This window comes from Apis mellifera, linkage group LG14 (genome assembly GCF_003254395.2).
Source record: "Apis mellifera strain DH4 linkage group LG14, Amel_HAv3.1, whole genome shotgun sequence".
NCBI classification, from domain to species: Eukaryota; Metazoa; Arthropoda; class Insecta; order Hymenoptera; family Apidae; genus Apis; species Apis mellifera.
In genome coordinates, this window is record NC_037651.1 from 8,866,542 (window position 1) to 8,883,579 (window position 17,038).

At 48.2% G+C, this 17,038-nt stretch overlaps 2 protein-coding genes across 10 annotated transcripts in view; one reads left to right on the forward strand and one right to left on the reverse strand.

Annotated features, from left to right (window-relative positions):
• LOC410535 (protein lozenge) overlaps positions 1-17,038 on the reverse strand; it is an 87,808-nt gene that overhangs the window by 41,222 nt on the left and 29,548 nt on the right. For 7 of the 9 annotated variants that reach the window (XM_016916357.2, XM_006564872.3, XM_006564871.3 and 4 more), the window contains exon 1: positions 3,554-3,753. The exons of the other annotated variants lie outside the window; for them this stretch is intronic. The gene's annotated coding sequence lies outside the window, so the exon portion shown is untranslated. Of the gene's footprint in view, positions 1-3,553; positions 3,754-17,038 lie in introns of those variants that run through there. 9 annotated transcript variants of the gene reach the window in all.
• Positions 2,996-7,380, forward strand: LOC726124 (segmentation protein Runt). Its single transcript, XM_001121886.5, has 4 exons — positions 2,996-3,862; positions 3,994-4,107; positions 5,319-5,426; positions 6,043-7,380. Exons 1-4 carry the CDS (start codon positions 3,544-3,546, stop codon positions 6,510-6,512), a joined length of 1,011 nt encoding a protein of 336 aa, XP_001121886.1. The 5' UTR covers positions 2,996-3,543; the 3' UTR covers positions 6,513-7,380.

Genomic DNA, 17,038 nt, shown 5'->3' on the forward strand with positions numbered 1-17,038 from the left:
ACCGTAGCGTCGCCTGATGCCATGCATGCAAGTCATTGTCTTTGTCCGGGCCAGGCACTAGGCTTTATTAAAAAAGGCTGCTGCCTTTTGCTGGTCACTGGCGAGGAAACGGACGCCCAATGCGTGTGCTGGCGCGTTTTAAAAAATTAGTCCTCCTAGCGTGGCTCGTTACGCGAAATGCCTTCCCATCGTTGTATTTTCACAGACCGGTGGCTGTTCTCCCTCCCTCTCTCTCTCTCTCTCTCTCTCTCTGTCTCCGTCTACTATTAATTAATCGCGACTCCTGTTGATGTCGATGCACCGATGAGACGAAGCATTGTTCAAAGAAAGGCTTCTTTCTTCGTTTCTTTCCGATCTTCGTTTCGACGGTGGATTTTATTTTATTTGAAAGAAATACGAAAGAGAAATATATATATTTATTTTCCTTTCTTCTTTCTTTCTTTCTTTATCGCGTGTTCTTCTATCGAGTATTTCCATCGAATTCGAGAGATGGTTCGAGAGAGAGGAGGGAGAGGGAATCGGAGCCGTCGGTGTAAGGCTTTCAATCGGGGGCAGATGCATCGGGGAGAATGAGAAAAAAGGAGAAAGGGAAAAAAAAAGGAGGAAAGAAAAGAAAAAAAAAAAGTAGGCGACCGGTAGGTGAGGGTGGGAAAAAATGGGGTTAATCTCGTGCTAATCCGGTAGGTGTGTAAAAGCGTTAAGGAAACTTGTCGTTGTTCAAGGACAAGCTGTAAACGCGTGAAAGCAGTGGAAATCGGGGGAAGCGTTTTCACGCACTTTTACCTAGAAATTACCCTGCGAACAGATCCTTTTAGGGAAGACTGGTTGTAAGACGATTTACAGTAAAAGTTTTGCAACTAGGCCTTTTATGGATTTTCGTCGCCTTTATCTCGAATTTCGAGGAAACAAGAAAAACGACGGGGAACGATTTCTCGAATCAAAAGAAAATAATAATTCGTAACATAGAAGAATTCGCATCGAAATTGCAAACCGGTATTTCGATTACCGGTAAAATCGAAAAAATTCAAAAAAATCAATTATCCTTCCGTTCGATCGAATATTTGTCCGTACGATTAAATCGTAGATCATCATCATCATTCTTTCACTCTCTTTCTCTTTTTTTTCTCCGATAAAAATTCATTTTAGTTAGAAAGGAAACTACTTTCGTTTCGTTTCGTCAGTCGATCGATCGTAAAGTGTCATCGAGAAAAAAAAAAAAAAAAAAAAAAGTTTTCACCGAAAGGTTATCATCAAACACCGCCGTGGATCAGGGAGGGTAAATGATAAAAAAAAAAAAAGAAAGAAAAAGAAGAGAAAAAAAAAAAAGAAGAGAAAAACACGAGGCCGAGCGGAAAAATTGCGCGATCCGGAAATTTAATCCGGCCTCGTTAAACCCTTCCTCTTTGGTGGAGCGTGTGCGGAGGCGTGAAAGGGGTGGTTGAAGAGACTGCGAGTGCAATTTCGTTGTAAATCTCGGAGGAAAGCCTCCGTGAACGACACGCTGACCCAGAAAGTCAAAGGGTTGGGATTCCGTCAAGATCGATTCGAATTTCGTGCACGGCCAACATCAACCTTTACGACCTGTCCTTTCCGAGTTTACGCCAAAAGGGCTGCCGGACTGGCGCATCTCTTTTACGCGAAAATCGGTGAAATGAGCCTCGACACCCTAATAAATCTCTTACCGCACCACCTTTCCATCTTTCTCCAGCCTCCACGGCCGGAACACGGTCGCCCTCTCCGGAGGGGTCCTCTCTCCTCCTCTCCTCTTCCTCCCTCCCCCCTCCCCCATCAGGGCACCGCATGAATTTCTGTCCAAATATTGGGGGCCCGTCGGTCGTCGTAAGCCTCGTAACTTAATAAATTACGTTACCTAGTAGAGTCGTGCCACTCACTTTTTGCGTGCAAAAATTTTATCGTTTGGAAATGGAATATATATATATTTTTTTTTTTCATAAGAATCATAATAAATCATTTTTCATAATAAGAGACGTATTCGAAGACGTTGAGAGAAGAGAATTCTTCCATTGAACGGAACTTTGACTTTTACGCCTAACCAAATATCATGTTCTTACGACCGAATAAAGTTAATCCGGAAAGGTTAATAAACTTATCGACAGTTAATTAGGATTATCCGTTCTTAACGGGGAACCCAAGAATTTACATACCTTTTTTCCTTCGACCGTTCTCTCGATCGCCCGGATTAACATTTGCCGGGCGAGAAAGTCGAACGAAAAAAGGAAAATTACCGTAATCACATTATCGGGAATCATTTTCAAATTATCCTCCTTCGTTCCAAAATCCAAGTTTTAAGTTTAAGAAACTAACGGAAGACCGAGTGAAGAATCGTCGGAGAAACGCGTTATTTTTTCTTTTTTTTTTTCTTCCCTTCTTCTGCCCCTCCTCGAGGAGCAACGCGGAGACGCGAAGACGATCTCGCGAGAGATGAGAAGAAACGCGGGGAGGATCGCGTTGGTGGGGTGGTTGGAACACGTGCGCGTGAAAATTTACATCGTCGCGTAAGCGTGGCGCGGCAGAAGCTGGCCAGCAAGGTAGTAGGCAGCAAGAAGTTCGGGAGACGAGGCGAGAAAGCGGAAGGAAGGGGATGGGATGAGACGGAACCGAAACGCAGAGCGAGAGAAACAGAGAAAGAGAAAGAGAAGGAAGAAGGGAGAGCAGAGAGCGAAAAGCACGCGGCGGCTGGCGGGAGCGAGAGCGAGAGAGAGAGAGCGAGCGAGAAAGGGAGAGAGAGAGAGAGAGAGAGGGATAGAACGGTAAGGAAGCGCGGAGGTAGAAGCCACCCTTGGCCAAGAGAGGCACCAGGCTGGCAGCCCCTTTCGCAAGGCACCCCCTAAGCCTGGTTAGGGGCGAAGGCGGCGAGCCGCGGAGGCCACAACACGACCGCCGTCCTCATTGGTCGACGCGCTTGGCCTGGGTGGGGCTCCGGAAAAATTGGAGGGGAGAAAAATCCCCTCTAAATAGCTGCGGCTGCGGCCGCGAAAAACTAGAATCCGCTCAGCCGGCATCGAGTGCGCGTCGGTTCAGCGTTCAAACTTTTCCCGTCGTGTCGTCGTCCTCGTCGTCGTTATCGTCGTCGATTTTTCGCATCCTTCGGGATCGGTCAGTGAAACGTTCTTTCCGATTTCCTTCAACGGAAACGTGGATATTTCGTTTCGAACAGGTCGTTTTTTATCTATACGTTATTGGGCGCGAATCGAAAGAGAAGAGACGACCAATAATTCTTCGTTTCTCCCGTGTTTCGGTAAAACTCATGGAGAGGATTGAGGTGTATTTGTAGTGCGTTGTAGTTCGGGGATAGTGGATCGAACGATTGGACACGCAGTGTGTGTGTGTGTGTATATATATACACATACATATACTTATATACACACATATATATATACATACACATATGTATATATATATTTGGTGTTGATACTAATTTGGTGAGGATTAATAATATCGCCAGTTCCTCCCTCAACCCTCCCCACCCCTTTTTGGACGGTTGTTGCGCCACGACGAGTGTGATTACCGTGAAGTTCGAATATGCACTTACCGGAGGGCCCACTAGGAATGGACATCAATGCTATGCATGAGACTCTACAGGCGTGTCATGGTGATTTGGTTAGAACCGGGAGCCCCGCGATCCTGTGCAGCGCCTTGCCATCCCACTGGAGGTCGAACAAGTCGCTGCCGGTAGCGTTCAAGGTCGTCGCCCTGGACGATGTTAGCGACGGGACACTGGTCACCATCAGAGCTGGAAACGACGAGAATTGTTGCGGCGAGTTGAGGAATTGTACAGCCGTTATGAAGAACCAAGTGGCCAAGTTCAACGATCTCCGATTCGTCGGGCGAAGCGGGAGAGGTCAGTCATAGAGATCATCTATTATTCATATATATATCCGCGATCTTTTCCCCCCCCCCCAACGCGCGATCAACTCTCTTGGCAACGCAACCCGCGATAACCGACTTTCGACTTTCTTGCCTTGATTACAGGGAAATCGTTCTCACTGACCATCCAAATCAGCACGGTACCCTTCCAAGTCGCCACTTACACGAAGGCGATCAAAGTCACCGTGGACGGGCCGAGAGAGCCACGATCCAAATCGAGTAAGTTCACTTCGACAACGAACTTTCTCTCTTTTCTTCTTCTTCTTCTTTCCTTCTCTAAATAACGTTTCTTCGAATTCTAGAAATTATCTCTCGAATTATCTTGGCGCGAGAAAGAAGTGAAAAAAAAAGAAAAAGAAAAAAAAGATTCGCGTTTTCCACGAGAGGGGAGGCGGGTATGGAAAGTAGGGGCGAAAGGAGGATTCCGCGTGGGTCCCAGCGTGGCCGACGTAGAACCCGCAAACGGGTGTCGGATCCTCGTAGGCGTTTAATAATCCGGTGGACCTCAAACCGCGGGCCGCGCGCGGTGGTCGCAGAAACTAGCACAGCCTCTACCGGTCGTTTGCACGTGCACGTGCATAAGGGTTGGCTGTGCGCGCGCGCACACGCAAACGCGGGTAAACGCGTGAAAATCATGCACACGTATATATATATATATATATATACATGCATATGCGCGCGTGTGTTGGCATCGTTTCAAACGACGACGACGACGACGAAATCGCGGCAGCCCTTTTTAACATCCGCGCTTATTTTCCCCTGCTTGAATCCAGATCGGAGTTAACGGTGTTAACCAACCAAAGGCGCGTCGATGTGTGTGCGCGCGTGTTTATCGCGGGCGGCGGCGCTCGGTAAAGTCGAGCAGCAAAAGAGCAGAAGACGAAGCCGCGGGAGGTAACGGCGACGCGGCACGTCGTCTGCAAAGGAGCCGCGTTTATGCGTTTGTTTATCGCGCCGCATATGGCGGTAGCATGTGGCTCGTAACGAGATAGCGTTACGCGCCGATCCTGTAAACAGAGATCGGTAACTCGCCTCGGGAGAGCGTCGTTAATCCGCGTTTTACGGCCGCCCGCCAGATCTCTCTCGCCATCTTCTCTCCTTTTTCTCTTTCTCTTCTTTTTCCTCTTTTCCTTCAGCGCCGTTTCCCTCCCTTCCTCCATCCCGTCAATTATCCGTCCACGAATACGATAGATCCTCTCTTTTTCTTTTTCTTTCTCTATTTTCTTCTTCTATACGATTCGATTTGGAAGTGGAATCGGAACAGAAAATTTCGTCAAGGTTGGGCCTGGCTGCGTCGGAAAACCTTGATCGTCGGATTATTTATAGAGCGGGAAGGAATCGCATCCCACGTGTCCACGAGAATTTCGAATGTCTATTTCGAACGCCTCGATCAGGCTAAAGAATACGTTTTCTCTCCGATTATCTTTCAGACTATCAATATGGACATGGATTCCCTGGACTCGGATTGCTCAATCCTTGGGTGGACGTGGCATATCTAGGACACGCGTGGCACTTGCCGCATCCTGCCTTCGTCAAAGGTTAGCACCAAATATTTTTCTTAATCCTAATTCTTAAACCTTGATCCCATTCTCCGTATCTATCTTACGTATTAAGTCGCGATTTTTATTATCCACGCAAACGAAAAATGATTTTATCGCGTAAGAGAAGCAAAGAAAGAATCGGCGCCTAATCGGTCTCATGATCCAAAGCGCCCTTCATCCTCGACCCGCTCGCAATCAATCAAAGGCCGAACAATGCACGCGGCCAAAGAATCGTCCCGACTCCGAGCAGAAGAGAGAGAAAAAAAAAAAGAAAAAAGAAAAAAAAGCCTCGAAAGAGGAGACACGCGTTCACAATCGACGAGAGAGTTCGCGTTATCGATTTCGCCAGAGAGTCCGCGACGCTTGCCGATGATTCATACCCCCGGTGGCTGGACCGAGGGTGAGCCTCGACTCCCTTTTCCCACAACGGACCCCTTCTTCGACCCCCCCGTGCATCCACCCCGCCAACCAACCAACCAACCAACCAGCCAGCCAACAATAAGACTCGGCCTTCCTTCCTTCCTCCTTTCCTTCCTTTCTCCACGAGCGAGCCAGAGTTTTCTAGACGATTCTAATCGGCCGTCTTCTTTCTCTTGTTTCTCGTTTCGCGCAGGGACCATCCCGATGCCATCCACGGATCTGTTTCCACCGACGTTCCCGCCATCTGTTCTGCCATCGTACCCGTTCGACCACGTGAAATACCCGGCCGAGTACGCGACCACGCTACCCCCGAAGTCGAGCAGCAGCTCGAGCGCACAGGCGACGATCCCGACCAGCCCGTCCAGAACGCCGCCAAAGAGCCCGAGCGAGTCGGGGAGCGAGTCGGCCCCCGAGGAGGTTCGAAGCGCCTTCGTGCCCATCAGACTGAACACCCTGCCGCCGACCACGTCCGTCGTCACCGCCACCTCCGCCTCGTCCCCGGAACGGCTGCCCACGAAGAAGGGGGTCGTGGTGGAGGGTTCGAGGAACGAGCTCAAGGCGCCGACAGCCCTCATCTCCCGTTCCATGTCGCCCAAGAGGAGCCCCTCTCCCACCAAGATCTCCTCGCCACCGCCCGCGAAACCGGTGTGGAGACCCTACTAGGGCGACTCGAGCACGAGGACCAGGTGAAACGAGGGCGTACAATCCCCGTTGAAAGGCTAGTGATTATTTGGACGCGTCGTCGGGGAATGTACTTTTCTCTTTCTCTTTCTTTCTTTTCTCTTCTTTCTTCTCTCTCTTTCGAGGAAAGGAATCGCGAGGGAAATCCTCGCTCAACATCTCCGGTTCCTCTTCCTTTTTTTTTCCCGATCTCTCTTTTCCCCTCGCCTGCCTTTCTCGAATCTCTTTGATTCTTCACGCTCGGGGTATGCGATGCACAACTCGACAACGACTAACACGAAGATATAAAGTCTAAAATCTACGCCTGTGATGTCTTCGGTTTTACGAGGACGAGGTATATAACGGAGGTAGAGCAACTTTGGATGCAACTCGGAGGATGATCCGAGGAAACGTGACGCTGAATAAGATACGATACGGAATTTGATCGATGCCGATTTTCTAATCTTCCCAAGATATTCGACCAAGCAATTTTTCATCGTTCGGTTGAGGAAAAAAAAATTGGATCGCTGGTCGAATTTTTCCGGGAATACTCCTTTACATATGTACATAGAATTTGTATATATCGTGTAGATAGTTAGATAAATAACGATCGTAGAGCGACAAAGCGAGAGGGGAAATTATCATTATCACACGTGTACAGTCCTCTTTTCTTTCTTTTTTTTAATCTCTCTTCGAGGAATGGAAGAAAATTGCGAAAGTGTTGTGCGTATATGCGTGCGAGAAACTCAGATGGTTACAAGAAAAAAGACAGAGATGTTAATATTATTTATAAACCAGAGATCTAATTTAATGTAAACAGATGGTATATATAGAGATACGACGCAAAATAAAAATTCGAATCATTGCGTAATCATTTCATCTCTACGATTCTATCTACCCCCTCCCCCTCCCCCTTCCCGCTTCCCTGCGTCCAACATCGAAAAACTTGCACGTTCTTCCAATTATTCTTCGCCGAACCGACAATATTTATTCCTCCAACTATTTCGAAACCGATTATTCGGCAAACGGTGCATCTCTCTCTCTCCCCCTCCCTCCCCGAATGAACGGTACATTTCTTGCACGCGTGGAAACAGTCTCCCCGAAAGATGTTTCGTGCCTGTGCAAGGGGAATCCATATTTCTTTTGACGCGATTTAAATCTGAATGGCCGTTCCGCCGTGGTCGTTCAAGGTTGCTGCTGCGTGTGCACGTATGGGGTTCCCATACGGCCACGGCACGAGGGTAGAGAATGGTTTATATCGAGGGGAGCGCGTGAGATCTGTATTAGTGGCGATAGAGCGGCGGAACGGCAGTGTCTCTCAAACCTCGTACGATCGCGATCGAGTGTTTCGAACGAGAGAGAGAGAGAGAAAGGAGATAGAGAAGAGAGAAAGAGAGAGTTGATCTCGTTGATGGTGCTCGGGGAAACGGCAGCAAAGAGTGACGAAACTTTTTTTTTTCCACACGCGCATCTCTCTCTTTCTCTCTCTCCCTGTCTCTCTCTCTACCACCCTGCCGGTCAAGCCGTGAGAGTAATCGTTCAACGATGGAAAAAGGCGCGGCACCGTGAAATTTGGGGCACCGGTAATTTCCGTGCGGCAAACGCGACGAGGAATACTTCAAATTCGACATTTCCAGCGGATATCGCGTTACGATAGGCAAAGCCTCCATTGCCGCCACTATGTCACCGTGAAACATAACCTAGGGCACAAGGGGTGGTTCACGTGTTTTTTTTTATATTTTATTTTTTTCTCTCTCCCTCTCCTCTTTCGTTCCATTCTATTTTCTTCGCATCTCTCCCTCTCTCTTTTTTCAGTTTGTCGGTCTGCTACCCGTTTGTTTTCGTTTTCGCTCGATCGTTGCCGGATACGTTTGTCAACCCGGTGCATGAAAGTCGTGGACAGTTAATCTCGGTGACACGGTATAACTCAGCTCCCTTCTCCCCATTCCTCCCCCCGAAGAAAACCATCGGAATTTCCCGTGAATAGCGACCGACCGAGTTATCGACTCTGATAACGAATACCTCGGGAAAATGGGATGAATATTAAAAAGCGAGGGATTGGGGGAAAAGCGGGCTGCTGCTCCCCGTTTTCGGAGAGAGCCCATGTTTGCGGCCGGGCTACAACGTCGAACGAGAATCGTCTCGATCAGCTTCCAGATATATTTTACCCCTCTTTCCATTATTTTATCACCGTTTCGGATTTCGAAAATTTATATTTTACGCTCGAGGTGAAAAAAAAAAACTATCCGCGTATTGAAAAAAATTTTCCTTCTCTTTTTTTTTTCTTTTTTCCTTTTCTTCAGAAAGGAATCGCTTTCGATTGTTATTGGAAATCGAATTTTACGTAATAATTTATGGAATAATTTGGAAACGTTGGGAGAAGAAGGGCGGGGAATCGAACGGGAGGATGGGACGGAAAGGAAAATGAGAACCGCGTTAACACCCCGTCGCCGTGGGGCTGTTCGTTGACGAGTAGACAACAGGAGCAAGCAACCATGAAGGGTCGCCGCACGAACCGAGTCAAACCGATCGGAGGTAATCCGTGCGCGCGAGCCAGTCGGTGCTAACTAATGTTTGCTCAAAGAATCGCGACGAATAATTGAGTCAGCCAGCGGGAGGAAGAGAGGAAAAAAATCAGCGGCCCGAATCACCGGCGGAATAATCGACTTTCCGAGGACGGACTTCCTCGCCTCGCCATTTTTCACCCCGGCCCTCGTAAATGGACGATGTTTGACGAGCCCTTTCGGAGCTCGCGAGCGCGCCACTTCCTAATGGATCACCGGGTACCTACATCCCCCCCTTCCTCTCCCCGCCACGCCAGAGAAAATCGTGGAAATCGTCGTCGTCGAAATACCTGCGCTCGTTTTCAAAATGGAGAACAACCGAACGAAACAGAAACGGACTTTTGCTCCCCCCCTTGTTTAACCTTTTTACCTGCCTTATGATTTACGCGAATAACAAGCTTAGCCAGCCTTTCGATTCATCGTCGGTTTACCGTTTCCCTTATCCTCTTAGGTAGATTCCTAAATCGATCAACCGAAACTCAACCGACTTAAAACGTTAATGTCTTTGTCGAGGTTTATGTTTTCGACGATTGGCGACAATTTCGAAATATCCTCGAAATATCCTCGAATATTTCGGTCTTTCGTTCTTTCGAAAGCAAAGGAAAAAAAGAAAAGAAAAAAGAAAACGACACTTTCACGGAAGGAGCAAATTTCAAACGAAAATCCTCTTCTTCCTCCTCCTCTTCCCGTTTCCTTCCTCTTTCGTCCATGAGAGGAGAAAGGAGAAAATTCCTCCTCCGATACGGGGATACGGAAGGGAGTGGACGGAACAAGCCGATAGACGCGAAGTATTCCAACGATTCCCGCGCGTGTCAACATGCCAGAGAGGATCCTCCTCCCCCTCCTCCTCCTCCTCCCGACTACTACTCGCGACTGTAGAGGCAGGATCGTGAGGACAGAGCTCGAGGGTCCTAGATTTAGGCAATCAGCGTTGATGAGGGGGTGAAGGGCTCGGACAATTAGTAACCACCCTGCCTCCCTCCTATCTTCCCGCACCTTCGGCCTCCGATTCAACCGGTGAAGCCAGCCAACAACGCGGAGACCGCAGCCGCCACGCATGCGAAAGAGGATGCTAGATGTCGAGAAGAGGGAGGGAGGAAGAGAGAGAGAGAGAGTGGCGGCGTTTACGTCGTGTACGCCGCTTTGCGTGGATTACGCTACTCTCTAAAGGCTCTCCCTCACTCTCTCTCTCTCTCCTCTTCGTTCCGGATACCGAGACGCAAGTCGTATTAATTTTTCGATCCGATTTTTGAATGAAAGGAGAAGGAGAAGCATGTTTAAATTTAAAAATGGTAGAAAATTACCCGGGATCTCGTTACATGTCTAATTCCCTCCTCTCGATTCAGATGTAAACATCTGAAGAAGAAGAATCCATCCAAGCCCGCTCATTAAAGATCCTTCTGTGACCGAGAATAACCGGAGGAGGGAATCAAACCAAAGGAAATTACCCTCGCTCGAGTCGAATCTTTTTATTCCTCTCCAACGATTGAAAACTACTGCTCTCTACCGCGGGGAGTCTTGTCCAGCCCACTAATTGCCCCCATCTTCCGTTTTCCGCGAAACGTGTCGAGGATTACACGAGGTCCTCCGATATTCCTCCTCCCCCTCCTCCTTGTGAAGGAGACCGCGGGAATAATAAGCCTGTGTCTCTCCCCCGTTCGAAAGTCCCCGTTCTCGAGGAGGAGACGGGAAGAGGCGCCAACCAAACATCTCGAGGCGTCTTTCGAGATAAAGGCGGGCACGCGAGACCTTAGGAGACGCCTAACGAGCTGTTTTGCATGGCAATGCTTCGACCCGGTTGTTATCGGTTATCGATCCGTCACGAAGCAAAGCACGCAGCAGCCAACGGCACGCTGCCACGGATTAAAGAGGATCCGCGCCCGGGCTGCGTGCACGTTCGTGCATTCGTTTCGTAGTCCGCACACGCACACGCGCCCCGCGAAGAGAGAGAGAGAGAGAGAGAGAGAGAAGGGGAAAGGAGGAGAGTTGCTATGGCTGCAACCATATTTCCCACAACTCTACTCTCCCGATTTTCATCCCGATCGTTTTCCAAAAACGTCTACTCTACAACATACCGACGCGTAGAGATACGCGTCTATGGATATGTAATACGTGCAGCGTTCCTCTCGTTTCCTCGCGCTCGAGTCGACGTTCGACGTGGAGGAAAAAACGCGAGATCGGGGTAACGAGCGTTTCTGACCTAGACGCAAGTCGGTGGACGTGGAGCAAGCAGCAAGGCAGGCAGGCAGACGGGCGGATAGGCAGCCGGGTGAGCACGCGCGACTGCATTAACGGGGCCAGTGTCACAAGATCAAACAAGATAATTAATCTCGTTAGTCCCGAATCAACCTGCGCTCTCTATTATCGGATTACCATACCGGTCGGCCGGCAATTTGTCAACGCGTCGCGTCTCCTCCAACGGCGATTCTCCTCCTCGACGGTCGGTGTGTTGCCGACCGACCGCGTTTTCCGCGCTTCCGGATTAACGAATCCTGGATGATTCCCTCCTTCCTTCGCGAGAGAATCGCGTTTAGAGGCGGAGAGGAAAACCTCGAAAAACCGCACCTTGAACCGTTGGTTTAATAAGAAGGGACTGGATGCAGGGTAATTGTCCCCGTGTTTTATTGTCTGCAGGAATCGGGAAGACAAGGTTTTGGGATTCGTTTTGTCGAAAGTGACTTCCGTTGATGAGGGAGAAAAGAGAAAAGGACAGTGTGACGTTCCCTCTTTCTCTTTCTCTTTCTCTTTAGGTCACTCGTAGTTAACGTTTACGAGGACAATTTGAATCATCGAGTTTACGATAGGGTTTCCACGGCCCCCGTAACGGCAACGTCAAAAAGACAAGCGGGTTTCGTAAATAATATTCCCTTCCCTCCACGTCTCGGGATCGCTTGAGGTCACAGTTGTGGTCGTTGCATGGCAAAAGCCTGTATAAACTTTTACGATTTTGTTTTATAACAAGCACTGCCTTTTCCTCCAAGTCCCAACGACTTTGGACCTTTCTCTTTTTGTCCTCCCTCGGACCCGAAACCGGCAGTGTCCTTTTCCCAGGCAAAACGCTATCTCGTCCCTTCGCTAATTTGTCCCAGTAGTAAAAATTTTAATCCAATCTCAACTCGCCTCTAATCCAATTTGAATTCATTCTTCTTCCCTTTCTCTCGTTCCTTCACTTTCCTCCTTTTCCTCGTTTATTTTTTTTTGTTTTTCTTCCTCTTTTTCTCTTTTTTTCTTTTTTTTTTTCGTCTTATTCTTCGGACACTCGGTCCTTTTGTAATTCTCCCCCGTTCGAATTACCAACAACAGTTGTTGTCACGGTCGGCTTTCAGCCGTCTCGCATCAGGTTCCCACCTTTTGTCGTTCGTAATCTCTTCTCACTTGACAGTTCTACGACCAGTGGTACCAGTCGTATCTTAATTGTCATCATGGATAAATTACGACGTTTTACCTTAAGTAAGCCAATTGAACATGTCATCCGTCTTAACGTTTCAAAGCTAAATGGTTGACGCGTTAACGGGACTTTTAACTATTTAACCGCTCGGTTAAAACTGTTAATCCTAAACCAATATAAAAATCTACACAAGTCATTGTGAATTGTGATCAACGTATAATGATGAAATATTGCGGTCTGCGTACAATTTTTCAACTCGAATACATTTAAAAGTACATATATATATATATATATATATTCCTTTTAGAATTCGAGAATACAAGCGATCGTCGCTCTCTCTTGACGACCAAATTTCTTTCAACGATTTAACCGCTCGGTTAAAACTGTTGATCCTAAACCAATATAAAAATTTGCACAAATCATTATGAATTGTAATCAATGTATAATGATGAAATATTGCGGTCTTTATAATTTTTCAACTCGAGTACATTTAAAAGTACATATATATATATATCCAGCAAACGAACAATTCCTTTTCGAATTCGAGAATACAAGCAATCCACCAAATTTCTTAATGCATAACGTTTAATACTCGTACACTTTCTCCACATCTCGATAACATTACTCTCGACGATTATTTAACGAATAACTTAACTTCAGAGTGAAGTTGGGATAAGTAGCCACGCATGCAATGTCGATTTAGATTAATCTCTCTGTCGCGACGTATAATTTTTATTGCTCGTAATCGGTAGAACAGCGTACGAAACACGTGATCCTGTCGTCTGTCGTCGTGGCGGGGAAAAAAAAAAAAAAAAAAAAAAAAAAAAGAAGAATTGCTAATGGGATCGAAGGGAAGAATTCGATTCGATTCGGAGGAAAGAGAATCGGCGAAAAGTCTCGTTTCTTTCCCAAGGCTACACGCTGCCTACACCACACATAAAGGGGAAAACGGAACTCATCAGGCCGAGAGGAAGTGGACACGTCGGAACAATTTCCTTACACCGTCTCCTGCTCCCATCCGCCCCCTCCATCCACCTCCCTCGGCCTTTCCGTCCTCACCATATCCTCCCGGCCGCTCGGTCGCTACTGAAATTTTGACCAATTTGCCAAATCGATTCACGTCGAAATGAACCTGCACGTAATATCTCCAGGGCGATTCTCTCCCTCGCGCTCCTTTACACTTCGCCCTGCCTACCCCACGTACACACACTACCCTCTCAAGCCTCTCGTCCATCGCCTTCGCCCGTCCATCCAAACATTCGCGACACTTCGACTCGTCCAACTTCTACTTTCTTTCTATCTCTCTGTCTTTTCGCTTCGCTCGAACGAGAAGAAGAAAGCGTTCGAGATCTTCGAGCGTAGAAAAAAAGATAAACGAAAGTGTTGCCAAGCGTGGGATCGATTCTCAAGAAAAGAGAAAAATAGGATCGTATTCCACCGATTTCTCTTTCCACCGATTCGCGCTTTAATAACGTGGAAGCGGGACGCGATGCCACGTCTAGGATGGGACGGCCGCTCAAAGCGCCGTGAGCGAAAGAAATCGAAGGGGGAAGGAGAAAGAGAATCGGCGGGAGCTAATAGAGAGACGCGTCGCGAGATGAAAAGGGAGGACCGATCTCTTGTCGGCGAGAACAAAAAAGTGCAGGCGGCATTTTTTAATGTCGCGCAAGAGGGTACTTAGCAGCTATCCTCTCGGAGGATGGTAACCCTCACCCCCACACTCCCCTGTGTGTCTCTGCCCACCCTCTCTAGGATATTACCCTTTGGAATAGCAGCAAAAATTATGGACAGCCGATAGGCGAGCAGCCGCTGCAGGGGTGCGTCTCATCCATTTAGGTCCATCACACATGACTGGATGGGGTGAGACTTACCCCGCAGAGGTTCTCACGTAGATTATGCCCTCCTCGCCCTCCGCTGCGAGAGTCGGGAAAGCACGTCCGGATTTTCCTTCCTTTTCCTTTTTTTCCTTCCCCCCTCCCTCCAAAGCGAACGCGAGAAAGTTGCGATCGAGCGACAGGAATTAAAATAATTCGCGCTCGATTTCTCTCTCCTTCCCACTCTTTCTTCTTTCTCCCCTCGAAACTAGTTCGATCTCCCTTCCTACCTCGCTTACCCAAAAAATTCTTGCCGCGTCTCGTCTGGGTCGATCGCCAAACCGATCCGGGTAAGATCGTTTCGAAATGTGGCAAGCGACGTGCGGGTTTTTCGGTTCAGATTTATCGATTATTCCCGGTCCGGTAGAGATTTCGTTGAACGTGCCACGGCTAACAAACCCGAGACGCGCGTGCACCACCTCGCTAAATTTACGACGAGGCAAACATCCTCTCCTCGCAGTCCAGATCCAGAGAGAAGTTTCGAAAAAGATGTTTTCGGATCGCCTCGCGCAACTCTCGATTCTAATTTGTTCAAAATTCAACCCTCCTCCCTTCCTCGCTCGTGTTTCACCATGATGTTGAAAAAAAGAAAAAAGAGAGAAGAACGGCGAAAAGGTACGGGAGGGAGGGAGGGTCGATCAGCGATTCCATTTGCCGGTACAAATCCAGCGGAACGAGGAATACATTAACCGCGAGTACAACCGCGCGGTTGCGAGAGCGAGAAAAAAGGAGGGAGGGGGGAGGAAGGGAGGAAGGAAGGAGGAGAGAGGAAAAAGCAAATCTTTTTCCATTAACATCATTTACTGTACTGCGAACCACGCGGGATGGTCGCGTACGCGTAGAGTGGCGTGCGCGCGCGCGCGCAAACACCGTGATCTCACCCCTCGTGCCCGCTACACCCGTATTACGGTCGTCGGGGGTAAACCATCCTGGCCTCTGGAGGAGGCGAGCGGCGGGAGCCCGCAGGGGTACGCCACGACAACCCCCGTGGCAACCCCTGAAAATCAACCCAACCCCCCCCACTCCCCTCCTCCCCGTGCTCCTTTTCGACGCTCCCTCCAGCCTCCCCATTCTGTTAGACGTTAATACCGCGGGAGGGGTATATCCATCCGTGCCCTATTCTCGCTTCCAAATCTACTCCGACCGCGCGCGCTTACCCTTCTGCCCACCCATTACGGGCTAATATGGACCTACGGGCCAACCTATCCAACCCAACGACTTACGTCCTCCTCTCTCTCTTTCTTTTCATCTCCTCCATTTCGCCTCCTCGATTTTGCCAGGGAATCTTTGGAATCGGTATACGTACAACGGATTCGAGTTTTCTCCTTGCAATGTACAGCATTCGAGTATTTATATATATATATATATATATATATATATATATATATATATATATTATAGGAGAGAAATTTATGTATACAATATCACGGTCGATTCTGATGTGTTTTCGAACGAGAATGTTTTCTTTCTTTCTATTCTTTTTTGTTCCCCTCCACTCCCTTTCGATTAAACGTAATATAAAATCCATCTGGATAGAAAAGGAGGCATCTGTGAAAAAGCGAGCCGTGGAAATTTCATTCACCGGAAAAATAAGCAAAAGGTAGTAGAAAGGGAGGGTGGCTATCTCGATCAAATTCGAAAGCGGCGAGATAGTATATATAGGTAGACAGGTGTTGCAATATCACGTTCGGTTCGATCGGTTCTCTCCTTTAAGAAGAGCGCAATTCACCGACAGCTCGGACATCCCCCGAAAGGGGATTGCAAATACGGTGGCGGTGAAAGAGAGCGCCCTTTGCATTCGGGATGCAGCGGCAAGTTAAGACTAAAGTTTGAAACACAATCAAGGGCCCTATAAAGGGCATCCAGCAACGGGGCCAGCAATAATGCATGCGGCGTGCATTCTACCCCTCTAGATGGATGGGGTTCTTTGTGCTAAGGGTTGCGCCACAGGCCAGTCACTGGGCTCCGAATATATAACGTATCGCGTGTATATACACATATATATATATACATATACATATATAGAGGAGAGCTAACACCATTATCTAATACTCCTGGGTGCCCATATGTGGTGCTCCAGCTACGAGCCACCGTACACCATTCTCGAAAACCTCTGCCCACGGTCATCCTGCCATTCCCACCCCATCTTCCTCAAACTCCACACGCGCACATCCCCTCCGTTTCTTTTATTATCGCGCAAAACCCTGCCCAATCTCCCTCCCCCTCTTCCTATTTACCCCTCCCCTTCTGCCCTAATTACGGATAACAAGCTGGAAAGAGCTGCATTTCCTTTCCTTCCTTGCTCTCGCGCTTTCGACCCCGATGATATATATTCCGATCCCACCACCGATACGCGATGCAACACAACGCAACCGTTGTGTCATCGTCCCGTATTTTGACGATGAAAATAACGATTAGACGTAGGATTTTTTACGACTTTCAATTTTGTCGATTGCCGTGCGAGCACTCGTATTTTTTTCCATTTTTCACCCCCGAATTTTCCGATATTTCGCCATCGAACGACGCACAATTAATGCCACGTATCGCGTAGGGAAGGGGAGGAAAGAGAGAGAGAGGGAGAGAAAAAAGCAGCGGGACCTCGGCACACCGAATACACACCGAGCGGGATTCTCTCGCTAACAAGCATCGCGGCCAACGAGCTGTTTATAATGTTCAATTTCTCGACATTCATTTCGATCGCGG

Coding starts and splice junctions, on each gene's coding strand:
- LOC726124 (XM_001121886.5), top strand. CDS start 3,544: ATGCACTTACCGGAGGGCCCACTAGGAATGGACATCAATGCTATGCAT. Junction 3,863..3,993: donor CGTCGGGCGAAGCGGGAGAG/GTCAGTCATAGA, acceptor CCTTGATTACAG/GGAAATCGTTCTCACTGACC. Junction 4,108..5,318: donor AGAGCCACGATCCAAATCGA/GTAAGTTCACTT, acceptor ATTATCTTTCAG/ACTATCAATATGGACATGGA.